Here is a 27,639-nt window from a genome sequence, read left to right as displayed (position 1 = left end):
TCTAAGTGGGAGCATGTGTTGCTGAACCAGCTAGGCATAAGTCCGCCTCTGCTTCATCGATTTTTATAATGTAAAACGGCAACATGATGCAAAGTAGCTTCAGCAGGTCCAGTTATTGTACTTATGCCTGCAATATGAGCCACATTGACGGCAAATGCTGTTTGTGCCGTTACTTATGCACTTGGGACGTGTAATGTAACTCTACATTCAATACCTTTTCCAAATGTCAGGGAGGGATTATGAGATTCATAAATCAATCGATCAAAAATGTCAGGGAGGATATTATCTATTGCAGTATTGCCCTCATTCAAAACCGAAGCAGTAGTCCACGTTAGTGCAGGAAACATAGTACAGTCAGTGTGAAGCAGAGTTAGTGCTGCCTTGTGCTAACAGCTTGAGGGCTCGAGGAGAACTTACGCATAGCTGGTGCGGCCAAGCCCAGGAACCCTTCCCGAGTTGAGCTCTAGAACCAGCTGCCTGATGTGCAAAAAATGTGATCCGTTAGAACATGCAGTCACTCTCGTTCACCCCACACACACCCCTCGATCACCAATTGTCAGTCAACCCACTCACTCACTCACTCACTCACTCACTCACTCACTCACTCACTCACTCACTCACTCACTCACTCACTCACACACACATTGTATCACCAGCCACAGACCGTAAATGGCTTTATAATAGGGAGGGTGGACTACTCACTCCTGAGAGGGTCCAGGCTGTCCTGGGATTGGGCCAGGCCAGAACTGGAAAGCAAGAGTGTCAAGTATGTCAGTATTCTGAAACTGGCTCAATCTTTGTTATTGGCCCTATCCGCAATGTACTGCAATGGCTATGTCCTCCTTAACCCATTAAAACCAGGAATGCATCTGTGTAACCACTTAAACTACTACTTTATACTTTTGCTATTCAAAAATAGCAGATATACAAGCTCCTAGTGCGGCACCGAGTGCCGCACTATGAGCTTGTAGATATGCTATTTTTGAAAAATCTTGAAAATGTGAGCAAATCATTGAATATATATATTTTTTAAAGCAATTTTTTTTTACTAAAATCTTTGCTTCTGGGGGTCCCTGGAACAAAATATTTTCAGATGAGGGTCCGCGGCCAAATACATATCATTTTGGGGGGCCCTTGACTTGAAAAGGTTTGAGCACCACTGATATTATAGCAACAAGTGTTTCAGAAAACTGTTAGGATTTAGAAGACATTTGTAGAATTGTCTCCCAGGTCTTAATGGGTTAAATAAAGCCTATGGAAATATTGCAAATGCTGGTGCTTTTGTGTACAGACAGGACCAGTGTGTCAGACGTATTGTAAAAAAGATTCACCCTGGCTGGTGGAGGGTAGGGGTGCGGGGGCAGCGGTGGGAGCCCGCTCTTGATCAGGCTCGGCGAGACAATCTGTGCAGAAGACAGTGCAGCCATGTTCTGCAGGGCCTTGTCTTTAGAGGCCTGGTCCTGTAGGAAGGGGACAGAGAGGTGAGGGAGACACTCCACCACAAGATGTCACCATAACCTAGCATATTACCACCATAACACTGAGTTATCACAAACGCCTGGCTGGGTGCAATTTTGGACTGATAATGTCAGCACATTCATGGTATTTCACAAAACGATGGGTCTTTTTTCACCCCATTACAATCAAAGCAGTGATCAGCTTAAAGTTAGCCTGCTACTCCACACAATCATATTCAGTGATGTGTTTTCATAATAAATGACAATGTTTAATTAAAATAAATGTGCAACAGATTTCATAAGAATGATCTATTCTACCATAAGTTATGACAAACCTAACAGACCCCTGGTATAGTCAATAACGATAATTATCAATAATCTGGATAATTATCAAGCAATTATGTGGTAATATTGTTGTGGTGATCATGCTCTCTAAATTGAATTTCAAAGCAGACAAACAACTTGAAATAGCACAGTTAAATAGTGTGAAGCACAGACACATTAAGCAGCAGCACTACCACACAATTATTTGTGTGTGGGTCTTGAGACAAATTAAAGGTCAAGGATATCAGTATAATCATAACAAAAGAATAGGAGAACAAGGTGCATTGATTTGGATCGTAGACAGAACAGTGAGTTCTATTGTACATTCATCTTGTTACATCAAGAACACAATCCAGAGACTAGCATGTCAAAATCACAAAAAGCAAACCCAGAAACAAGTCAAATTAAAAATAATGGTGAACATCTGATGTGGTGCACCACACATACTTCATGATGCACAAACATACCAGTGTAATTTGCTTTCACAGAATACGCTTAAACTTGAAAGAAAATGGGCTCCCTCAGTGATGATGCAATTGCACTGCTAATAAAATAAGAGGATGGCAGTCACGAGTCAAATTCAAACAGGAGAGAACCCATTATTTTAGCGGTTAACTGAAAGGGAATACGTTTGGATTGCAAACAGGTGCCAATTAAAGCTTTTTGTTGTACCTTTATCTTGTCTCTCAGGCCACAAACACAGGTACTCATCAAACATTATTAAGGTATACAGTAGGTAATTCAGAGATGCCTGCGCAGTAAACAAAAAGCTGCCTCAGAAAGCGAGACCCCGATTCAGAGATTAACACCCTGCGAAAGCAAGCTTTATGTCAGCAGAATTTATACTATATCAGGTAAGATGCACTATAGCATCCTATAGTTCATTGTGTGGGTAATTCTTCAGCATTGTTTTATTATGGGATAGGACAGGGGGGTGGAATGCCATGCCAGCAGAGGGCAATAGCAGGGGACAATGTACTAGCACTGTCAAGCAAATGGGAGCGTGAAAGCATAAGTCACAAGTCAAATTCACTTACCAAATTCATGGCCTAAATCAGAAAAGAAAGAAACCATTAGTACCGAGTCATTCTATGGTATGTTCAGATAAACTAAGAATTTGAGTCTAAAATAAAAAAAGATATTTTTTTTTGGATATAATACAATTTATAATAATGATTTATAATAATTCATAATTCATAATAATTCACTACAAAATTGGTAGGAAACTCAATATGATATTGTTATTACTTTGGCCATAACTAAATATTTGGATTAACAAAATCAATCAAAAAAGTCAATATTAATTGTACTAGAATAGATAAAAAATACTTGAATCAACTGAAACATCAAATTCAAGTTTAATTTGAAATGCTCTTTTAGAGGTCTATTGAGAAACATCCATGGATCTTTCATTAAATTGATATTTCACTTTCAAATAAAATAAACATAAAGAAAATATATTTAAAAATTATGGAAAAAGTAATGGAAAAATCACGGCCCCCTCACGCATTGGAATGTCCTTCTAACGCATGAGGGACCGTGATTTTTTTATACATTTTTTAATGTTTATTTTATTTGAAAGTGAAATATCCCTTTAACACCTGTAACATCATATGATGAAATATACACCACAGGATAATATTGCACTCTTCTTCCTCATCCATTGCTATTAAAAGGTATCTGCAACAAGCTTTTTTCAAGCTCTTATCATACATTTACTTTTAGATCATATAGATTTCTCAAAATATTATGGTAGCCTAAGCAACAAAAAATACATGATATAAAATAAACCCTCATCGAATAACATAACCAAATATACTGTATTTGAACCAAGGTAGGCTACTTTAGGGTTTTGAATTAAACACTATATAGAATGTAGACACAAATATAGAATATCTAGCATGGGGAGTTTTTGGCAAACAATGTAAAAAAAAACAGATAGGGATAGAGTGACTGTCATTATGTTACAAATATATGAATCATCTTGCAAGACGTAAACAAAAACTAGAGACACTTGTGACCTCTCTGTTTCCTCAGCAACCTTCTATTTGTCCCTCATAGAAGAGAGAGAGCGACAACAATGACTTATCAAGTTTAACATTCTTTATATTTACTGATTTACTCATTATGAAACTTATAGTAAAAGGAAAGCAACAGGTAGGTGATTATGAAAACATACACAGTAAAATCCTCAGCCTTCATTTATCAGTTTGTAACGCTGAAGCTACGGTCACACCTACAGTAACTTTGTGTCTGCCTATATGTGGCCGTCTTTTTGCAATGGTTTTCAATGGGAGCGGAGCCTTTTGTTGGCATTGCGCAGCTTTCTGTATGTTGCAGAGAAAAAGTCTATCTGAAGCAGATAAATGCTCGAGACCGTTGCTGCTTTTCCCCCTCTCTCCAATCGGATGAGTTGAAGGCGGACCGGCCTGGCAACGTCAAGACAGAATTCTGCACAAAACAGGCGGCCACGCACAGCCTGCATTTATCAACCTGCAACCATTGTGCAGGTGTGACCGTAGCCTGAGAGTGTACAAATGTAACCAAATGGACCTGTAAATGAACACACAGCATTTCTTTGGGCACGATGCAGTCATGGACCAAGGTTGGGCCAGAAACATCCCCAGTGGACTGTTTAAGGGTTTTAGGAGTGGAAGAGAGGTGATTATTTTTGGACTTGGGGAGAAAAGGTGGGTTGGTGGAGGGACGCCACATCATGAAGATGGGTGAAGAGGTAAGCATGATGGTTATATTCTAGACAGGGCCTAGTGTGACAGCATGATGGCATAAAGGATGTGTCGCCGTAGGATGGCGCAACAGTGTGCCATCCCTCGAGAGTTAAAATATTAAAATCTCTAGGGATTAACTTTCGGGAGGAGAGATAACAGATAGAAAGAGAGGAAGTACCTCGGTTGGCTCTTCCATGTGATTTGAGTTCCCAATAATAGAACTCCACCAACATTTTCAGTGATTATGGGTGTCTCTGTCACTGTGTGTGTGTGTCTGTCTCTGTCACTGTGTGTGTGTGTGTGTGTGTGTGTGTGTGTGTGTGTGTGTGTGTGTGTGTGTGTGTGTGTGTGTGTGTGTGTGTGTGTGTGTGTGTGTGTGTGTGTGTGTGTGTGTGTGTGTGTGTGTGTGTGTGTGTGTGTGTGTGTGTGTGTGAGAGTGTGGGTGGCACTGATTTGTGTGGTGTACAACTACGTGAAAAATAAAGAATACGTTCATAATGAGGATGAAGAGGCCAGTTGAAACGGAGACCGTACCATATGTTAGGTGAGGCAAGAAGCAGGTCAAATAAGTAAAACATTGCGGGTTTAACACGTTGCTCGATATACACTCATTGCACCAGGATTATGTTCATATCAAACGGTAGGGCGTTCAGATACAAGTTCAGAGGAACTAAAGGTATAAAAGTAGAGGGAAGATTGAGGGCAGAGTAAGTACACAAGCAGAGGCATGGCTAGCACTGAGGATGGATAGAGAGCCAGAGCAAGGGCATCATGCTGCAGTAAAAGGCATTTCGCCAGGCTGGTCATCCAGCTCATGTATAACATTACAGCACGTCAGAAGCTTCAAACCAGCTACTGTACTTGAGTATTGATATAAATTCATCAAAAATCTAAGTTGACATTTTTAGCATGTTATTCCTTGTATCAATGCATGCATGATACAGAAGCAGGATCAAGGTTATGCTTTCCTGATCATATCAGAGAGCTGAGATCTGAATCATTATTTTTCTCATTTATTAGTCTATGAACAAAGCTGCATCTCATTTGCCAAGCTCGCATCCTGCATTCCTGACCATATGCAAATAGGCCATGTACAGTGACAAAAATGATAAGCTCCAACTGGATCAAATGTCCCTCCATCATATTACGGGTACTGTGCACAAATAGCGCCAAGCCAAGCCTGTATCAGCCCCGCCCAGCCCGCAGTGAAGCGCATACCTTTAGCTTTGACTGGATCTCGCGAGATTTTCTTCGGGCGAGAACTTGCAAATGGCTAGAAACCTGCAATGAAGAAGAGCCAAGAGGGGGAAGAGAAACAGAGAGAAAAAGGGAAGAGAGAAGCCGTAACCAAAGAGAGAAGAGATGCCCAGTCAGTGGTGCCCAGAGGCCTGTTCGTAGCACCTACCTTGATACCTGCCTGGTATTCTCGTATTTTCTTCCGCGCTAACACCTGTATGTGACTAGACACCTAAAGGGGTGTGAGACAGTATTTGAGCATAAACAGTGCATGCACACAAAAACATGCAAAAACACACTCACACACATGGGTATGCATGCACGCATACGGTACATCTGTGGCACCCACGCACGCACACGCACACGCACACACACACTAACAATAATAATAATAATAATACTAAACCGATACATTGCATGCAGCTGATCTAACCTTAAGGGCTTGTTGAACATAAAATGGCACTGTGGTCATGTATGTTAATGTATGTTTTAAAGCAAATGAACAATAACAAACTATTCATGCATTCTGAAATAGTGTTGAGAAAAACACCTTTTACCATGATCCTGAGGTTATATCCATTTAACATTTAAAAAAACATGCATTTGTATTATTGAATGAGATAAGCATGTACAGTAGGTCTAGGGGGGTTGTTACATTATATGTATGTACTAAACTAAGGGATGTTATATATTTACCTGTTTCCTTGTGCGGGTTTTGCCTGTCCTCAGCTTGATGTACCTTGCAATTAATTCATTACGGCCTGTAACGAGAAAAGAACAGAAAGTCATGAATGGTAAGAACATTTATATTGCAGTTTGTTCATTACTCTCCATAGCCTCTCAATATAGAATATTAACTGACAATACCACAAACTGGACAGAAGATGGCGCACTAACCATACCTTTACACAAGTCAACCTACTGCACCCGTGTGACCTTTCCCAGAGGTTCTTAGGACAAACAGTCAAACACAGTTTGTTGATTGTCACAGGTCAAAGGTCACAGTTATACCTCACACTTTCTTTCGCAAAGTTATACCTAAATTAGGCCGTATCAACATATAACACAATCTGACCTGCTGAGAGATTTTTTTTCAGCTCATAATTTTCATTAGCTCATTTGACACCTCTTTACTTTCCGCTCACAGGGCCATGTAGCCTAATTACTGAGAGTGCTTAGAAAACAGGACCGATGTTTTTCATGACATAACATCTACACTCGACATTCTGCACAAACAGGTTGTGCAGAGAGTGGCCTTCTATTTTGGGCTTTAATGGCTTTCTATACATGGATCTTTAAGATCACCCGTTTGCACTTAAATGCAGCTTGAATCTGGCAGAACTGGATCACCTATAGCAGCCGAGAAAGAAAAAGTAACAGTGTGCTGATTTGAAGCAAAGAACATCAAGCTGACTTCGTTTTGTTGCCAGGTCATGCTTGCTGGGGTTTTCGCGGTTGCAAATTGGATCGAAATGGGGCGGCTGAAAGGTATTATTAAATGTATTATCATGAATAATGGCCCAACGTTGCTGACAGCCAACTGCTCTTTGAGATACACACCCAGACACAAACTGTCAAATCATGCTTCTTTTTTTCACACATCCTTCAGCCCTTGGCCTCCTTTAAGGCCCTGGTAGCACAATTACCATAAAAGTCGTGCAGTGCAGGGCCTTCTCCGGCAAGCTTGCATGCAGCACCCACTGTGCTCTCTACCAGCCAGCCAGCCAGCCCAGCCAGCCATTCAGCCAGTAGAGCCAACTGAACAGAGTACTGGGGGTGCACAGCAAAGTCTGTCTGCTGATACTGCGGTGTGGCCCCTCCCCCCTCTCCCCCGGGTCCAGGGTGAACACGCCCGCTCCAGCGCCTCCGCATTCCTCGCATTCCTCTCTGCCTGTCACATCTGTGCTAGCCAGTCTGATTGGCCCGGGCCTGCGAAGCGCAGCCGGTGCCTGGGCGGACGAAACACATGCACATATGCGCCACTTGCAACTCTTGGGTTGAAGCGAGTGGGGGGGTGAGGGGGGGGCTATTGGTGGAAAAAGTACTCAAATGTTTTACTTAAGTAAAAGTATCAATACTGCAATGTAGAAGTGCTCTGCTACAAGTAAAAGTCCGAAATTGACTTGAGTAAAAGTACAAAAGTATTGGTATCAACGTGTACGTGTTAAAGTACCAAAAGTAAAAGTATTAAAATGTTTGAAAATAGAAGATCGGCTATTTTCAAATAGGCTATGTATAAGATAGGGCTAAAGTCGCTAATGGATGTTTTATAATGTAATATATTTATATCTGCAAAGTAACTAGTAACTATAAAGTTTTCAAATAATTGTAGTGGAGTAAAAGTACAATATTTACTTAAGTACAGTACTTGAGTATATGTACTTTACACCACAGTTACTTTACACCACTGTTATTGGGCGCTTGGGGCGAGAGGAGGAGGAGGGGGTTATGGTTCAGGGGGTAAATGGGGGAGGGGGGGGGGGGGTGGGAGGGGGCAGCTGATGCTGTAACTCTTGGAGAGGGACACAAAGCCATAACTGTCTTGGCCAACAACTGCCACCTGGCAGCAAGGGGTAGCCCCCTTCTTCCCAAAAACAACACCACTGTGTGACCCTGGAGCCCAACGGATGGCCCGCACCTGCTGCTGACCGTCCCGTCCGCGGTCCGGGCGGCAGAGGAAGAACAATGCGATCCCAAAAAGCCCTGGCAGCAACTGCCACTCTCAATCTCTTCAACCGAGGGGACAGGACAGAGGGGAAAAACGTGATATCCACCAAACTATACAGGCGTCTGGTATATCGAAGCCCTTTGCTATCCCTATTGTAGAGCCTTGTAGAAGACTGACCCTGACCGACTGGAACACTTCTCCAGTTTCTCTGAAAGCGAAAAACTGGTGGTTTTTAAGTTACTGTCTATCTGAGTCAGTGCAGAGGTTTTCTGGAATTCCTCTTCCTGTGCAGAAGCCCAGCCAGACAAGAACTACGTTTGATATTAATCAGTGATTAGTGTCATAATAAGCATGCCATATAATCATAAACGTCACAATAGAGTTTTATTGATTGATTGATTGATTGAATACCTTCAGTACTTTAACAGTACGGTAGTACAGTCAAAAACGCTATGCTAAAAGGATAACACAAAAAGCCCCGGGGGGCTTGTTTCTATAGTGGTTCACATAGAGAGCAGTTGCTTGCTATGATGTCCAATTTCTACTCGAGCTGCTTCATGCATACATAAAGGACAATAGCATAACATCCACCACACTGTGCAGATGTTTGCAATTCAGTGGATTAATAGCACAATAAAGCTAAAGTATTACAAAGACAACATGGTGCTATGTATAGCATGACCAGGAGTTTTTTGTTTCACGAGACAAGCTGAGCTACCCAGGCCTGTTCAGACTCGACTTGAGTGAGGGGTCAGTCCTCAGTAAAGGCCTGTAGGCCCCCAACTCACACTGTGAAAAGGTTGGTACACACAGCAGGGGAACACGACAGGTGCATCTGCTGTACTATGCAGCCAGCCACACAACGCACGCACGCACGCACGCACGCACCACGCACGCACGCACGCACGCACGCACGCACGCACGCACACACACACACACACACACGTATGTACAGGGCACTCTATGCGCAAGGGCATAAAGCAAACACAAAAATTCCGCAATCATACAACGACTGCACGTTTTGCATGACTCCCTTTGTTTCCCTCTCTCTCCATTTCCCCTCATTCACTATCTTTCCATCTCTCCATCTAACCCCCTTTTGTGTTCAGTCTCTCTATCGCTCTCTCGCTCACTCGGTCGCTTGTTGATTGCTCAACACCCACTCAGTGCTGCTCTGTTCCCTGCAGGCTGACTTTGCCGCTCTTAACTGCTTCCATGCCAAGACACGCCTATCTCTTTTCTTTTACTACATGTCCATTGGAATTTTCCACTTCCACACGGAGACGATGAACAAAAAGGTAATCCCCCTTCCTCACTTCAACTCTTCATTCCCCCCCTCTCACTCTCATAACATTGAGGTAATCCTAAATTGCTAACATACTGCCCATGACTGAAGACACTCCTTACGTAAGGGGGCTGACAGGGAAGCACCGGACCTGCACAGTCATCATCACAGGCCTCGCTGCCTCCGCTGTCAGTCAAATCATCTTTTGCCTAACTCAAAATGCCTTCTCTGCCCGCCGTTTCTTCTAACTCTGTGCATGAGACGAGCCCATCGCTCATTCCTAATGTGCTGTGCTATACGGTCAAAACATGCCAGCAGCCTTCCTCCCCCCCTCCCTCCCTCCAGCGCTCGATTTCGCTCTCCCTTCTTTCTTGCCCAGCATGCTTTGCAAGAGTGACAGCTGCAGGGCAGAGGTGTGTGCTGTGCTTGGGGCTTGGCATGCCTCTCCAGGGCCAGATAACGCAGGTGAACAGCATGTCAGCTAGGGGCCCAACACATAACCAGACGGACCACATTTTTTAAGATACACTCATCTACCTAAAAAAAATCTCACTGGTGTGCACCAATAATCTTCGATTCTGCCTTTAAAAATCATTCAACAAATATGATACAATGGGGCATACCATTGCATACTTTTAAACATTACTATGGATTTGCGGTGCTTTTGGACAGTTTTGTCTGACTTGACATTAGCAATTCTGTGATATGACAGTAACGTACAGAATTTAAGTAGGTAATAAGTAGGTAAAAGCTTTGGACATGCCAATGGAATATGGATTATTATTAACAGATGTGTGCATTATTTAATTTCACTGCATCTCCCTTCAAACAATTTTTCACCCTATGATCACCTTGCAATCCTACAGGGAAGTCTGGTCAGTTTTGTGGAACACCATACATCCCTGTAAAGTCATTATCCTGCTATGGCAATGGAAATTTGCTTCCCAGCAAAGAGAGAGAGAGAGAGAGAGAGAGAGAGAGAGAGAGGGAGAGAGAGAGAGAGAGAGGGAGAGAGAGAGAGAGAGAGAGAGAGAGAGAGAGAGAGAGAGAGAGAGAGAGAAAGAGAGAGAAAAATCCTGGCATAAAATGTGTAATTCCCAACGGGAGTGATGACTTGCCTGCTTTTCAAGGCCACGAGAGCCTGAGACTGCAAGGTAGACAGTATTACACGCAGCGCAATCGTTAAAATTCCCCCAGCCTAACGTCAGGGTAGCTTTTAGATGTCTGAGGTCATCGCCTTGTGAGACGGCTGCTTCTTCTTCTTCTTCTGGGGCATGCCATGGCTCTGCCAGGAGCACCTCAGATGACTGGATGTAAACGGAGAGCGTGTTTACGGCTCAGAAAAGAAAAAAAAGAAAAAAAAAGAAAAAGCAGGCTCATCTTGACCTCTAGCAGGGGTCCTGACAGTTTGCTGCTAAGGGGACAGGCTGTAGTTGATCTGTCTCTTTGTTGACGTTCTCATGACAAATGGATTGCGCTTGGTTCTCGGCACCATCTTGCTAAACCGTTAGAGGAGCTATTTAGGCCAACACATTAGAGTCGCTGTCAGTAGCCCGTCCTAAAGGTCACTGTAGAAAAACTCAATAATATAACCATTGCCAGTGCTTGTGTGATTCTGGACAATTGTGTGTTAGACTTACTATCACATCATTGCACGTTAAAACGCACACCCATTACAAGGTGTTTGTTAAAATACGGGTTAAATTGCTATGTAATCCCATAGTAATCATTGCTAAAGAGTGTTTTCTCCTCAGTAACAGAGGTCTCTACATCTCTCCAGGTCCCGTACTGAAAAATACATTTTCAGTACGGGATACCTATTTAATACAATCAGGAGAGATAAAGTCATACAGGATACAGGATCAACAAGTGAAATTGGAAGAGGTGGGGAAAACACTATCAAATTGAAGGTGATGAAGGGGTTCTCTCTCCTGATTGGATGAAATTGGGGAGAGCTGGAGAGACGCGGAGACCGCTGTTACTGAAATAATACTAATTTTTGTCAAAAGATTATCACTTACAGCACCTTTACCATCAAAAGTTGTTTTACATGTTGGCTATATTATATTGTCAACTTTATTTTTTATCTTATTTTATTACAGCCAGTATTTTCACTATTATTATGTTGTTCTTATATTGTATTGTTGTTAGCACAGCCTTGCAGAACACATAAATATTTCGCTGTGTGTACCTGTTCGAGTGAGTGACAAATAAAACCCTCTTGAATCCCTCAACCATTGTTCGTGTTTAGCACATACTCCGTAAGTCTAATTTTCACCTGCAACTTAGTATCAGTTACTGTAGCTTTTAAAAAGGCTCAGAATACCAGTGTAACAACAGGAGCAGTGGTAGCTGCAGCAGCAACAGTGGGCTGGCTGATACAACTCAGGTATGTGCGTGCGTCCCAAACTGTCTGACAAATCAAAAGAATGAGATTCCATCATGCATGATTCATGCCACAAGAATCCCATCTGACATCAAGAACAGAACAACTATGCAAAACAGCAGCAGAAGAACAATGCGTCAAATATATACAGTTACATGTGAGACTTTGATGGACATGATCGATGGGTATTTTAATGTTACAGTGGAGCAGGATTCAATTTAAGTTTATGAGACATGGACAATAATTAAAGGGCAGGAAAATCTTACAAAGCATGTCTTGAGGCGGTTGCATTGCACTGGTGGAAATAAAGATTATTTCGCAAACCAAAAATCGGGTTTGTCGAGGACAATACAAAGAACCACGGCGAGCATTTGACATCAGTGTCTTTTCGGAGTCAGTTGAGCTTTGTGGATTTCCTGTCAATCAATGGTTCACTCTGTTGTTCGCCAAACTTCCAAGGTCTAATGCAACATCTAATTCAAACCAGCTCTTCAAGCACATTTTCTCACCAATTGGTGTGGGAGAGCGGGAGACCAAACTAACGTAATACTAATCCATTCAATGCCTAACACCTGGATGTCTGCAATTGTATCAAGGATGTTGCCAACTAATCCATCTGGACACAGAGTGTTTCAGAACATCAAGTGGTCAACACCTGCAACTTAAAAAACACACCACAGGAGACAGTAATGCTAAGGCCCTATGGAGAACAAAATGCCAACATGATGTTTTTTTTTTATTCCCATGGTTTAGTTCACACTGTGCTAATTATCGATAATTTAACTGAGTCATCCAGCATCAAACACTGCTTCCGCTGATGATGAGCCACAGTGACCTTGGGGCAAAACTCTCTCTGAAGTAAAAACTAGCGGGGCAAGAATGCCGCACGATCTGTTACTGCAAAAAGGAAAGAGCAGGTTTCTCCACTGACAGATGTACGGGGCGGTACAAAGAGAGAGACAGAGAACGCAGCACGAAAAAAGAAAAGAAAAACAACCCTGCCTTGAAAGAGGTTGGAGGAAAACCAGTTTGGGAGAACAGACGGGTGAAAATCAAGGCAGGAGGAGGTGAGATGCTCTGAGGAAGGCAATAACCAGCTCAAAGAGCGCTGGTGTGACTGGAAGAACCAGCCCCTGGGTCAGAGCACAACAGGTATAGACTTGTTTTAAATGGAGTGCTGTGTGGAAAGAAAAACATACAACTGTGTCAAAGCTGTGGCACAAGTGTGAAAGAGGAGTGAGAGTCTCTTGTCTCAGGGCCCTGTACTGAGAGCCAGGCCATTTCTTGTGTAATAATGAGATGAATTGATATATGGGTTCATGTGTCTTTGATTCATGTATTTATTAATTTATTTTTCTTCTTTTTTTCCTTAGTTTCAGCCACAATTGTCAGAGTAATGGAGGGTTGCCTTTCAGTGTATTCATTAGAGTATGTCCTGAGTACCATATAATTATTGTGTTCTGCATTGTTCCCTAATGCATGTGGCTGCTGTCCAGCGCACTCACCATACATCTTCCCCTCGTCTGAGAGGATGATTTTCCTCCTGCCGCAGGGCGGGTAAATGGCTAAGGCCTCCTGGAAGCTCTGCTCGATGTCGGGGCTCCACACACCCTCTGCGTCCCCGTCCAGGGCCTTGTCCAGCTCATCGTTGTTGTTTTCCCCGTCCAGCCCATCCTCCGGGCTACCGTTCGCACTCCACTCGTTGGACGCAATGGTGGCGGCTCCCCCTTGGGCCCGACCCTGAGCCCCGGTGATCACAGGATCTGTGTGAGACAGAGGGGGAAAAAAGAAAGAAAGAACATTTCGATTAATAATCTCCATGACTCGGATTGCAGCTGCTAATCAGAACATCCTTGCAACGTAAAAGACGCAAATAAATAATCTTAAATTAACATAATTGTGAGACAGCAACACGTGTGTTTGGCGAGAGGGCCTTGAAGACTTGAATCTCAAATGGGTTGGTCTTCTTCACACAGGTACAGTAGAGGTACTGTAGAGTGCAGACCTTGTTCGACTGCTGAGGTTCAGATGACTCTAACTAACTTTAACCCTGAGTACTGTACACTGAGCAACCAGTCCTAATGACAGCCCTAATTAAAGACTGTTCCTTATTACTGAGTGCTACTAAATTCCATCCTTAATCTAATGAACCACTACAGTTAAGTCAGTCTGTTTCAGTGTCAGCGACCAATAAATTATTTTGATTTTTTTCAAAGGGAGCAAGTTTGTCCTAATTGCATCATGAGCCACACATTGTGACAGAGGTGGTGGATATTGCTAGTGTTGTAAATGTATGGGCTGTTTGTTTTGGTATTGTCCAGGGAACAGTGTGTTAATTAAATTCCATGCAACTGCATTGCAGCCAGCTTCATTCTCAACAACGACAACAACCTACAAAAGTAATAACGTACAGCATTTCACTTGGAGGCTCACAGACTCAGAGCTCCCTTAAAGTGTTTCCTTGTTTCGGCTGTGCAAAGTTAACACTTCTAACACCAACTTCCAACCAAATTTCAGCTGGATGCGTGCAGGACAAATGAGAGGCAGAGAGAGAGAGAGAGAGAGAGAGAGAGAGAGAGAGAGAGAGAGAGAGAGAGAGAGAGAGAGAGAGAGAGAGAGAGAGAGAGAGAGAGAGAGAGAGAGAGAGAGAGAGAGAGAGAGAGAGAGAGAGAGAGAGAGAGAGAGAGAGAGATATTAAAGAGCTATTGGAAATGAAAGCTTTAGTCTGTATTTCAACAGGATAGCCTGCTTGACAAAGCATCACTTAGCGCCATGGCACTGAACCGTTTGCCCTAAATCCACTCAGTTGTTTCCTACTGTTTTAGTAGGAAATATTGGAAAAATGGAAATATTTTGGGTAGCCACAAAAAACAGGCCTTTGAGCTGCATTGGTCTCATGTGCTTCACAATAAGCATATCACGAATCTACAACATGGAACACTATATATTTATAAGGTACAACTTTAGCTTTGTTTGACATATTCTTTATTGCAATCATTAAATTTGTATGAATAAACAATACTGACCGTAATTATTGCTATCATTTCCTACATTTTTATTTCTCTGAAATGGCCAAATGAATTCAAGATATTCCATAAAATGTAGTTTAAAGACCTCACTAATCAGCACTAGCCTCAAAGAATTCTTGTGGTCTGGGAACTGTGTCCCAGTGTGGTTGGCTTATGGCTGACTGCAGGCAGAGATCTTAAGTATTTTTCAAGCTGCCTTTTCAGCATTGTATTGTTTCTGAAATGGAAGTCAATGAGGTAATCATCCTATCCCAGGATGCTTGTGTTTTAGAATTTGCATTTCTGCAGATGTTGACAAAAATACACATATTGGATAAATATGGTCCAAAAGTCCAAAAGCAGTGGCCATATGGGTAAACAAAAATCCTCAAATTACAAGAGCATTTTGAGGTTGCACTAGGGCTGGGAAATAGTATATCAACATGTTATCAATATCATGATATGAGACTAGATATCATCTGGGATTTTGGATATCGTAATATTGCGATATGGAATAAGTGTTGTTTTTTCCTGGTTTTAATACGCCTTATTTTAAACTTAACAGCATGTTAAATAGCATGTCACGATGCGACATGTTGTGAGCGATTCTCACAGTTTTTGCAAATGTTTGAAAAATGAAAAAGAAAATGTATATCATCATCACAATATGATATTATCATATCATCGATATTGAGTATATAGTAAAAAACAATATGATATTTGATGTTGTACCTATCGCCCATAGGTTCAATAATAGAAAACTTAAAAAGAAAATGATAATAATCAGAGAATCCTAGATCTGTGTTTCTCAATTAGTTTTTGCATCAGAGACCAGAGTTGACCTCTTCCACTAAGTGGAAGCACATTGTATTGCTTCCATGTGACACAAAAATCAATCAAGAACATATTTTCTCCATGGTAAGTCTCAGTCTCAGTGGTGATGTGATTTGTGGTGGTTGCTGTTTGAAAAGGGGAAATGTAAATCTGTAAAATCATTTTCATAGCCTTGAAGGCTAGAGAAGAAGAGCTTTATAATATGAGAGGTTACATGGTATGCTTATTATACTTGAAGTGTATAAAGGGTCATGGAACTGTCAAATAGCTGGATTTTTAATCCGTGTATTTCCTTTTGGTCATGGTAAATTTCAAGTGAAAGATTGCAAATTAATATTTCCATTAATAACAAATCGAAACTTATAAGGGTGCAAGAAACTTATAAGGGTGCAAGAAATGTAGTTTACTGTAACCTAACCTTTTTTATTATTAGCTTTTTTGTTATGTACAAATTGGGAAACATTAAAGTAAATAACTGAAAATACATTTTTGAGTGATTAACCACACGAACCCTAACATCCCTATTCTGGGAGTGAACATTCCATGAAAATAGCCGATTTGGTTTAGAGGGGGAAAAAGGAATGAACCAAATATAGAGCCATGGGGGACCCCAATCAACGAAGTATAAAAATGGTTAAAAATGACTCATTGCTATTGGCTATAGAACATTCACCTGCTTGTAAGCCAACAGTAAGCATGCATATTATTCTATTATATTCTCACCCATCTCTCTCTCTGTCTGTCTGTCTGTCGCTATCTCTGTGTCTCCCTGTGTCTCTCTATCTCTCTCCCTCTCTCTCTCTGTCTTTCTCTCTTAGCGTCAAACTGGAATGATTCACTTTACATTAGCACCGCAGCAGTTATACAAGGACGGCACAGAAGGGACCACAGAGCAGTAAAAAGGGAGAGGTGGAGGATTAGATCCTTTCCTTCCATTCCCATCATCATTTACAGGGAATTACAACAGATCAAAGACAAAGACAACCAGAAACACTGTTCCTGTGATGTTCTGACTGTCGCAGTGTATGGCAGTCACTAAACTGTAGAGATTGAAAAAATATCAAAGTCAAGAGGCTAATTTTAGTCGAGGGGGGTATTGGTCACGGTGAACCTTCTGCACTTTGGGGGCCCTAGGGGCCAGGGTCATGGTGTTAAACACCACAGTGAAACTGAGTAGTCGTCAGCGGCTCAAGTGTACCATCTCAGGCTTAACCAACCACATTGCAGCACCCTGACTGAGTACACAAGTTAGTCTACCAGCAAACTACATCGGTGCTGTCGACCTGTCATTGACTGTATAGAACTATAATGGACTCTATTGAGATAATACCATCTTGCTGTCTTGGAACCCAGGAAGACTAACTGCCGTTAAGGCGGCAGCAAATAGGGATCTGTTCCAAATAAAGAAATAAAGAAATAGGGTCCCAGGATTTAGAACGGGTGCATGAGAACAATTGATTTACAGAATAGACATGCACAGGCTGTGATTCTTAGAAAACAAAAGAGTCTAAAAGCACCGCTAGCTACTCCCAACCAGAACAAATTTGTTTTTAGCTGACCAACATTGCCATCCTTAGAGCCCTGCACTCTACCTAGTTGGGTTAAAAAACAAACAAACAAACAAATAAAACAAACAGACAAACAAACAAACGATGCAGTGAGTAAACACACTGGCGTAAAAAACAGCAGAAGCCCTAAGGCGTTGCAATAGAAAGGTCATGGGGTCACCAAAATCATTAGTGTTTATCATGCGCGATTTGTCAATTAGATGATGAGGCATCTTGTGTACATTTTGGCCAGAGGGTGGTCATGGGTACAGTCACTCAAATGGTTATGGTTCATCCCACAAGGAGCATGAATGCGCTCAGCAATTGTCATGGCAATCCGCCAATTAACGTTTGAGATATTTTGTGTGCAATAGGACATTTTGGCCACATGGTGGCGCTTGATGAGAGGCCATATGGTCATCAAAATGGTTGAAAATGGTTCATCCTCTGGGTTGCATGAAGATGCACAGCAAATTCCATGGCGCTCGAGCCAATAGTTTTAAATACCTTTTGTTTGAAGTGGAAGTGTTGGAAGGACTGCCATGACCATACCTTGACTGTAAACCAAACCCCAACATTAATTTTGCACCCCGAGGGGTGGGTCTCCGCTGTGTAAATTTATAAGAGATCCCATTTCTCTCCACAACATAGTGTAGAAATTATTTTCAGCCAACCCACTGTCTTCCACTAATGAATGCACAGGTGGCGTTTGGCTGGCAGCTTTGGCCACGCCACGGCAATATAATCTAACATGAGTGGCACAGTTCATGTGATGGAGGAGTGACTGCCTCAATTGTTTCTGTCCAATTATAGCCGAGGGAAACACAGAGGCCGCTCAGAGTGGAGGACAACATGTGAACAGCAGATGTCTGCGATATGATGTTATTATTGACGGCCTCGATCGAGCCCTGAGTGTGCATGAGAGTGCGCTCATAAGTGGGGGTGCCGTGAAAAGAGAGGCTCTTCGCGGTAGGAGAGCGCGGGGCTTCAATTCCAGACATGTCCTTATTAAGAAAGAGCCGTGAGCCGCTCACTGTTTCTCTCTCCTCCTGCCTCCCTTGTGTCAACCCGACGCCCCCACCCCCCTCCCCTCCCCTCCCCTCCCCCCACTCCACCCCTCCGCCCAGCGCTCTGAGCGTCTCTACCCAAATAAGGACAGGAGACCAGGGGATGCATGTATGGGAGGGTGGGTTGGAGAGCGGAGGGAAAAGGGGGTGGGTGTGTGTGTGTGTGTGTGTGTGTGTGTGTGTGTGTGTGTGTGTGTGTGTGCGTGCGTGCGTGTGTGCGTGTGCGTGTGCGTGTGCGTGCGTGCGTGTGCGTGTGCGTGTGCGTGTGCGCCCACGTGCGTATGTGCGTGCAGAGGGGGGGTTGGATTGTCCAATTTAGGAGTCCACTTCAGGGTCTGGAAAACAGTGGGATTGTTCCTGCTGGAATGCAACATCAGCACAGAACAGACAAAGCCACGCTGCAGCTCCATGGACACACATGGAGTGGCTGTATGACTAGAAGGAAGGCATTGTCAGTGGAGTTATATTACCCCTGCGGCATGTTTCAATACAACTTGTGGTGAAATCATAGGATTTCAATCAGATGAACAGTAAAGACCCTTGAGACTAAATTAACTTAAAGCCAACGGTTTGATAATGAGCTAATTCTGATGGCAAAGCACTTTACCATTATCGACCCAGGCAGGATAAAAAAAAAAAAAGCAGCACTGGTTCAATGGACATAGAAATGGATTATGGTGTTTTGCTTCTATTGAAAACCAGCGTCAACATGTTTTGCTTTCTAAGATCGGCTGTTCTAAGAGCCTACAATGGTTTGGATGAGACGCGACACAACACTCATTCACGACTGACACTATAAGCATTGACCTTCTGACACACACACACACACACACACACACACGTCACACACACACACACACACACACACACACACACACACACAGACACAGACACACACACACACACACACACACACACACAGACAGACACACACACACACACACACACGCACGCACACACATTAAGATGGATAAAATCACCAGAACCCTCACATGAATGGTGCCTTTAGGCAGTTTCCAGATGGGATGGTATACTTGCTTAATGCTTTTAATTGAATGACATGCTACACTCACATTTAACACAAAACCAGGCGAGACACACCTCCCCTCCCACTCTCTGGAAGTCAGGCCATGAAACTCGGTGAGACCAACATGCTACAGAATTCCAATGTGCAGCAGGAATGTAAATAACGCTGCGGAGCTATGCACCTCGCGCATTCATTCAAAACGCCACCATTCATGCACCGGAATCCTCTTCCTTGCAGTTTTCTCAGGCATTTATGCGGCGATCACATTGCATTCTGTTTTCAGCGGATGGCTTATCTCTCACTCCAGCTCCATCTACAAAAGCCACAGAGTTTTTCTGGCATCGCTCTCTCTCAAGGCTTTTTCTTTCTAGACAGGATAGCTTACAGCGAAACGTCCCATTGAATTCCAGTAATTCTACTGAGTCACTCTGCTGTCTGCTGCCCAGTCGTTGGAAAGCTGTCGCTGTAGCCTAAATAAGGGAAGGGATTCCATCACCTACGTTTGGTTTAATGTGTGCCACCAAAAGGAGGAAATCCCTTGTAAAACCCTATGGAGACTGAGTAACACAAACAGAGCTTGCATGTGTGCGTTTTGAGGATAACAAACTGAGAGCAGAAGATATGTCATCTTCAGCGGTGAGAATTTACAGTATCATGCAGCAATACTGACTTAATCACTGGGCAAGCACACACTGCGAATAAAACTTTCATTTGTTCATTATTCTAATAATATATAGAAGATGAGATCAGCAATGTTGATGCTTTCAGATCAGCAATGTTGATTTTCTATTACAGACTGAAATTCAAATATGTTCACGCGGGTCTAGATTCAAACTTTTCTCCCAGATGTCTACGACTTTCATGCCATGACAGGAAAGTTCTACTGGGTGGGAACTGGGAAAACTCCATTACACTCATCCCCTCTAACTCTGAGGAACAAACAGAGTGGAATGAAAGAAAGAAATCCTGCCTTTGCAGAGACTAAACATCCCATCAGCTGAATGAGCCACGCAAGCCCATTGGGCCCCAGCAGTAGAACAGCTGAGGACAGCATGTGTCAAGGTGGACAAGAAACTAACACGTCACTCATTCAAGCCATAAAACTATTTGTTGACCTTTCCCTGCACCCTCCATTACTGTCATTTGTCAAAGCAACTGCAATTTAATTTTACTTTATTACATTTTTTAACTGTTACGTAGTTTTTTTTATCCCTAATTCAGTCATTACCAGTTCCCCCATGTTTGTAGTCCCTGTCACTGCCAACCCCTGCTGTTGGTCTGGGGAGGGTGTAGACATCCAGGTTTCCCTTCGATACACATGGAGACGCGAGCAGTGGTGGAAAAAGTACTAAAATTATTTACTTAAGTAAAAGTACCAATACTGCAATATAGAAATACTTTGTTACAAGTAAAGATCCAGAATTCAAAATGTACTTGAGTATAAGTACAAAAGTATTGGCATCAAAATGTACTTAAAGTACCAAAAGTAAAAGTACTAAATGTTTGAAAATAGCAGATCTACAAGCTCACAACGCGTCGCGATGCGACGCGTTGTGAGCTTGTAGATCGGCTATTTTCAAATAGCCTCTGTATAAAATAGGGCTAAAGTGGTTAATGTATGTTTCATAATATCATAAGTTATATCTGCAAAGTAAAAGTTTCAAATAATTGTAGTGGAGTAAAAGTACAATATTTGCCTCTGAGATGTAGTGGAGTAGAAGTAAAAGTATTGGAAATTGGAAATACTCAAGTAAAGTACAAATACCTCAAAATTGTACTTAAGTACAGTACTTAAGTAAATGTACTTAGTTACTTTCCACCACTGGACGCGAGCGGCTTCTTTTCACCAGACAGTGAGGATTTTCACCTGGAGGGCATGCAGAGGAACACGCTATCCCTCCCAGTTACACTTCCTGCTGAACAGGCACCCGACCAACCAGTAGGAGTCGCTAATGCTAATGCGACGGAGAACACGTTTCCCTGCCGGCTTCCCACCCTGGAACACAATAGGCGTCTGTGCGTGACTGTAGTTCACATTTCCAGAAGGTGTTGTACTCCTGTTTCCCGTTCCCGGTCAGTTTATCTCATAGTTTGATTTGATTGGCCCAGCTAGCAGCAGATTTGAACCGAAAACACATACGAAGGTGTTGTGTGTTGAAAAGGGAACTACAGTCGTGCACACGGCCAAGCCAGAGGCACCAATGGTGGAATCAAACCCCAGTCTCCACTGGGGTGGGCAGGAACTTTACCCCTGTGCCCCCAGAAACCCTAAAGGAGTGGTTCCCAAACCTTTTAGCTCGAGACCCAAAAGAGACATGTGATGTCTCCCCAGGACTGTAGCAATTTTCAATATTTCTTAAACGTTGTGTTGATTTTTTTAAATATATATTGATGAAATTATTTACAAAAATGTTAGATTGTTGTATTTATTATTTTTTTATTTTTAGAAAATCTTTATTTATATATATACACACTGTAGTGTATAAATGTACGAAATGAAAGGGGGAAAAAAAGAAACACTGCCCTAAAGCAACTCCCAGTGAAATTGCACTGTTGGAAATTGGAATAAAGAAAAGTACATTCGCGAGACAAAATCTTTATTTAATCGGGGGTATGTCAAAAGGGGTTGTAGATTCATTGCCTCCTTAAATGCACAGCGGTCAACATAACGCCACGGTGCACAGAGAAGTCAACAGATTTCATGTCACTGCTCCTTTTATGCATTGTGCAAAGTATCCAAATGGCAACAGTCACTGAGCCAATTAGATACAGATAGAGATGTCCAGTTATGTTTGGTAGTTTATTGTATTGTGGAATTGGTTAGAAAAGTGAAATGACATAAATCTAGGGGGCCACAGCTGTAATACACTCGACCCACTGGACAAAGTGATGAACAAAAATGAGCCACATAACATAGTCTGGTCAATCATCCTCTCCTATCCAACAGCATGATTCCATGACTCAAATTTACTCATTCTTCTCCTGGAGCAGATTGTTAACAGATTTCTCCCAAGAGTCAACCTCTTAAACGCAATGATGAGTCTACATTATGTCACCTACTTTACAGCACATTGGCAGAACACGTGGCTGCAACGCCATTTGTTCTCTCACCAAAACAGCAGATTATTTGTGTGTTCCAAAATGCACGTTTCGTTAACTCGCCGTGTGGCAGAGCTGAGAAACACTTGGTGGCGTGACACGCCGAGCACAGACGTGAATGGCCAACTGAAAAGCCCACTGCCTAGTAGTCGTGTACACCTACATCTGCCCTCCTTTGATATACACCCTGCGCTGAAGCAACCAACAACAAAATATGCCCTAAAAACTAAACATACCCAAAGAACGTTTAAAATCACAAACCCTGTTCCTGTCGTTGAAGAGTGTGCATAGATGTAGGGCACAAAGAATCGGTGTCTCACCGAGACCCCCACACATTAACAGCCACACAAACACACACTTGACAGGCGAAACAACAGGACTTGGCGCTAGAAAGAGCAGCTGCTCTCTAAGGTCAGATTACAGATAAAGAAAACATTTTAGGCACAGGCCAGGGAAGGCTGCTCTCTGGAAACAGTGCCTTGGCCCTCAACAGTGTAGGTATAATCGCACACACGCACAGGCACACAAACACACAAGCCTCTGACAATGCCGCCTGCCCCAGATTTATGAACGAAAGTCAGGGGCATCTCTGAGTCTGAGTCATATCTATCGCAGGACAATGGCGTTGCTCGCCGAAAGTATGTTTTTTCAAGCCAACAACAAACATGACACATTTGGTTATTTTTGGCGTGAGACACTGTTATGCGATGAAGCATAAATTAGGCTTTAGAGACGTACACCCCCCAAACCCCTCCCCCCCCCTCTTCTCTGTCTGTGTTCGGCCCTAATAAATTCCCTCCAGCTCCTCCAATAACTTCCTCCTACTTCCTATCTGGCACGGCGCTCAGGAAACAATCAGAGCTGAGAGTGAGAGGAGGGCTGGATGGCCAACAGCTCACACGGCAACAGGCAGAAAGAGAGGTTCGCTTACACTTAAACACACACACACACACACACACACACACACACACACACACACACACGTGCGCGCGCCCCCCCACACACACACACACACAGCGATTGCACTTCAGCACGATTGAATACAAACACCCCTACACGCACACAGCCATACATGTACGTACACACACACACACACACACACACACACACACACACACACTGTCAAGTAAAACATTTGCAGTTTGATACCACTTGGATGCCCAAGAAAAACACTGGCGTTCAGTGAACGCCTCAGTGTGTGAGAATGAGCAACCGCATTTCACTGTGTAAGAGCACTTTGCGCTTGGAAGAAAATCTGAAATCCTTTTCATAAACCCTCTTCAAACGTAAACATTTGGAAGAATCATCATAACTGAATCATGTCTCTCTCTGTAAACAAACCAAACCATACAGTGCGATACTTAAGAATGGACTTATAATGCTCTGAGGCAAGAAGAGGTTCTTGGTTTCCCAAAAAGGGAGTGAGTCACCGAGAAACTTGGCAAACGCACTCTTAAACAAGTATCGCACATCTAACTAACACAGGTTTGGATTCATTAAGTCCTTGTTCTACTTTATGGCCGCGTGGCACAGACTGTAGACTACCTTGAATTGTCACACTCAGAGAATGAAAGCCTTAATCCGGCCGAGGAGGGAAAGACTGACACAAAGTGAGTGGGGGGAACAGAGTGCGCCAGAGTGATTCGTTTACGGCCTGATTCAGCATTTTAATCGGAAATTTTCCAGAGAAACGTAGCGGAGAAGCCATCCCTGCCTGAATCGGTCATTTTGTGGTGAGGCGAGTGGTTTGAAGCCATAATCTGTGAAACCTTTAAGACATGCATAACTTTGCAGTAGAACACACTAGTAATAACTCATCTAAACCATATAAATTCATGGAACAAGGCGTTCAAAGTGCTATGCTCATATCATTATTATTACCACTCATGTTATAATCGGGGGCCTTATAAAGGGGGACTTTCACAGAGAGAATACTAATAATAAGATCAGACATTTAGAGCTTGAACCGGGAGTGAATTTAGCACTAGGTTCACTCTCCATTATAAATAGCACACATGATAGCATTATCAATCTCATCATGAACATAACACCTGTGATGTATTACGTTACAGACAGACAAAATGAATTACTCTGTGATGTAGAAGGAGGTCATCCTCCAACCCCAAAACCCTCTGTGCTAAAGGGATTAAAGAGGTTTCACATGAGTGGTCTTGGGTCACTGGAGCTTCAGTCCAGCACACAGGCCACACACACCAGCCTCCGAATGACCAGACAGGCCCATCTTGGAGCCCACTATCTCTTGTGGACAGACACCCCAGTAGCCAGAGAAACCGGCACATATCCTCACAGCATTTTGTCGCCTATACAGTGGTCATTTGCGTGGATCATCACTCTTAACAGTCAGTTGCCAGAGAAAGTGCAACTGAAACGTTCAGCAACTTGGGGACATCTGACACAAAGGCTACAGTGTTCTAGGCTACTCCCCAGCTCCTCCCCTGAGTGGTCAGAACAGGAGGCCAGAAATCTTATCTGTTAAAGCCTCATGGTTGGAGGATATGTAAACATGTGCAGTGCATTAACTAGAATACAATGTTGATAAACTGCATCGAAGAGTGGGGGTTTTTAAGAGTGGAGCCATAATTGCTACGTGGTTTAAGACACATTTTCGTTTAAAAAATTAGACATTTGCCATCAAATTCAAATGTGGTGGCAAGTTTTATACAATAGGCCTACTAGAAAGCACAACATTGAAACAAATGATGGTACTTTTTAATTGCTAGTAGATAACTTAAGTCCTTGACTGATTTTGTTTTATTAAATAATGCTTTTACGCATAAAAGAAAAAAAACATCCATTTTGAATGTTGACAAATATGACATCCACGTCTTGGAATATACAGTATATATTTTTCTCTTGGTTTATCTAGTAGCTAACTAAATGTAAATGTATTTAAACAAAACAAATGAAAATAAAATCTTGCCACTTTGTAGGATCAGATTTAGGATTATGGTCAAATTACAATATAGGCCTACTCTATATGGCCTTCAATGCTTTTTTTAATTTGCAACCCCTTTACCCTCTCTGGGTCTTCACCCATAGAGTGATATTTGTTCACGTCTCTGTTTACAGAAGGGAAAGTGGCCACTATTTGGATGACCACCTCTGGGGATGGTGCTAAAAGGCTACCAACGTCTGCACAAATGGGCAGAGCTCATTAGCCATTCTTCTGTGGGTTTAACACAAACTGGCGAAGCTGCTGACAAACGGTCAACAGACCCGCATAGAGAGTAAGCATTCTCATTGGCTCAACTTCCTTCGATGCACTCACCATCATACATAACAGAGGGAACATAAAATTACACGTCTGACACTATATAAGGAAATTCCTCCGTATTTATTCTAAAAGTGAGCAGAATTTTCAATTGTGCATGTTTGAAAAATATTAGCCTACTTATGAGTAGGGTACTTAACTTAAACTATACTTCATTGATCGAAAATAGCATATCTGCTATTTTTGCCAAATGTTCTCCTATTTTAAAGAATGTTCGTCTATGATGACATGCCCAGAATGGGGACGCTAGGGTCCATGTGGTAAATCAAGTCTTTATTCTGGTTAATGGCCTGCCTGAGCCTGAGGTTATACAGCTGGGAGCAAAGGAGAGAAAATGGTCACTTTAAGAGGATATTCCTCCAATAATCTGTTTGACCCCTATGACATTAGTGGAGCTGTACAGCTTTCACATGTAAATCTCACAGATGTAAATGGGGAATGTGGTAAACCCACACAGACTGAGAAGTTATGAAGTCGTCCATAAAACAGACCTGACTGTGTATTGGGAGGCCTGATGTATTCATGCTGCAAAAACACAATGAAGAGAATCTGTCAAACCAGCAAAATGCTAATCCTTTCCAGATTTACCCCTCAGCATCAAAATCTATTATTAGGCAACTTAGCGTCTTTCATTTAGCAAGGATGCATTGTTTGGTCTAACTTTTTTTGGTTGTCTAATTACAGCACACTATTTCCACAATGTTAGTTGACTAGTAGTTTTTCCCAGGACTGGGTGAGTTTTCCTCCCCGTTTGAACAGTAAGTTAACTGTTTATGTTAGAATGCAAATTCTCGAAACAAATACATTACAAATTGGGTAGGAAAAAAATATATAACAACTAGGAGGAATAATGCTGAAATAGCCTAATGTTTGCACGAAGCTTTGTTTGGTGTTTGTTTTTGAAAGTCAGAGTGCAGCGCCAACATAGAATGTCTGGCTTCAAAGAACTAGCCACAAGCCTGTCTGTCACATCCTGATTTACAGCTGCGTTCACCAGACAAAGAAGTAAGAATTGATTTGAATGCTCCATAGTTTGACCAAAGAAATGTTATGCGATGAAAGGAAGACAATTTTTGTCTTCCTGAAAGTCTTATTTGGATGTAAAAATATATATTTTTTTTTATACCACGGTGGATAATGAAGCATGCAAACAGACTGCCTCCCCGCCGGTAACCAAACTGATTTGTGAAGAGGCTACTCTACCCACTTTGTCTAACCTGAAAGACAGCATTCTATTGTTTAACCAAACCTGAATCACAGTCGCAGTGATTTAATTGTGCAATTCCAGCTCCTATGACTGTAGATTACGATGAGGAGGGGAACTGCAAACATCACACCATCATTTTAATTTTCTAATCAGCTGAGGCATTTGGCTAAGAACAAAATGTTTACTCAAGCTTAGCCAGCAAAGCAAACTATGAACAGGTGCTGCCATGGTGTTATTCATATCATTATACAATTAGCTGAGTGTATATATCCATACATCTCAAATCCTCACCTATGAATTATGTACTTAGCAAGACTTAGATTACACTGGGCTATATATCATCATCTCTCTGGCAGAGAACATTTTGAAAGAAAGAAAGAACTGCATTTTAAAATAAGTGACAGTAATGCATTCAAATGTCATAACATGTTAATACATTGGAAAAAAAAGCAACAAGGCCATTTTCTTTTTTC

General features: G+C 42.3%; 1 protein-coding gene across 3 annotated transcripts in view; it reads right to left on the bottom strand.

Annotated features, from left to right (window-relative positions):
* Positions 1-27,639, bottom strand: part of tead3b (TEA domain family member 3 b) — a 34,984-nt gene that overhangs the window by 5,491 nt on the left and 1,854 nt on the right. For 2 of the 3 annotated variants that reach the window (XM_080424694.1, XM_080424695.1), the window contains exons 3-9: positions 13,591-13,848; positions 6,443-6,507; positions 5,916-5,978; positions 2,819-2,830; positions 1,332-1,460; positions 703-746; positions 418-477 (exon numbers count right to left, since the gene is read on the bottom strand). In XM_080424694.1, coding sequence (XP_080280820.1) covers positions 418-477; positions 703-746; positions 1,332-1,460; positions 2,819-2,830; positions 5,916-5,978; positions 6,443-6,507; positions 13,591-13,597 — 380 coding nt within the window. In that variant the 5' untranslated portion in view covers positions 13,598-13,848. The remainder of the gene's footprint in view (positions 1-417; positions 478-702; positions 747-1,331; positions 1,461-2,818; positions 2,831-5,915; positions 5,979-6,442; positions 6,508-13,590; positions 13,849-27,639) is intronic. The other variant, XM_080424696.1, reaches the window with a different exon arrangement.

Source organism: Gymnoscopelus braueri (genome assembly GCF_963280865.1).
Source record: "Gymnoscopelus braueri genome assembly, chromosome: 3".
NCBI classification, from domain to species: Eukaryota; Metazoa; Chordata; class Actinopteri; order Myctophiformes; family Myctophidae; genus Gymnoscopelus; species Gymnoscopelus braueri.
The sequence above is the reverse complement of the archived record's forward strand: the minus strand, read 5'-3'. Positions and strand labels throughout refer to the sequence as shown.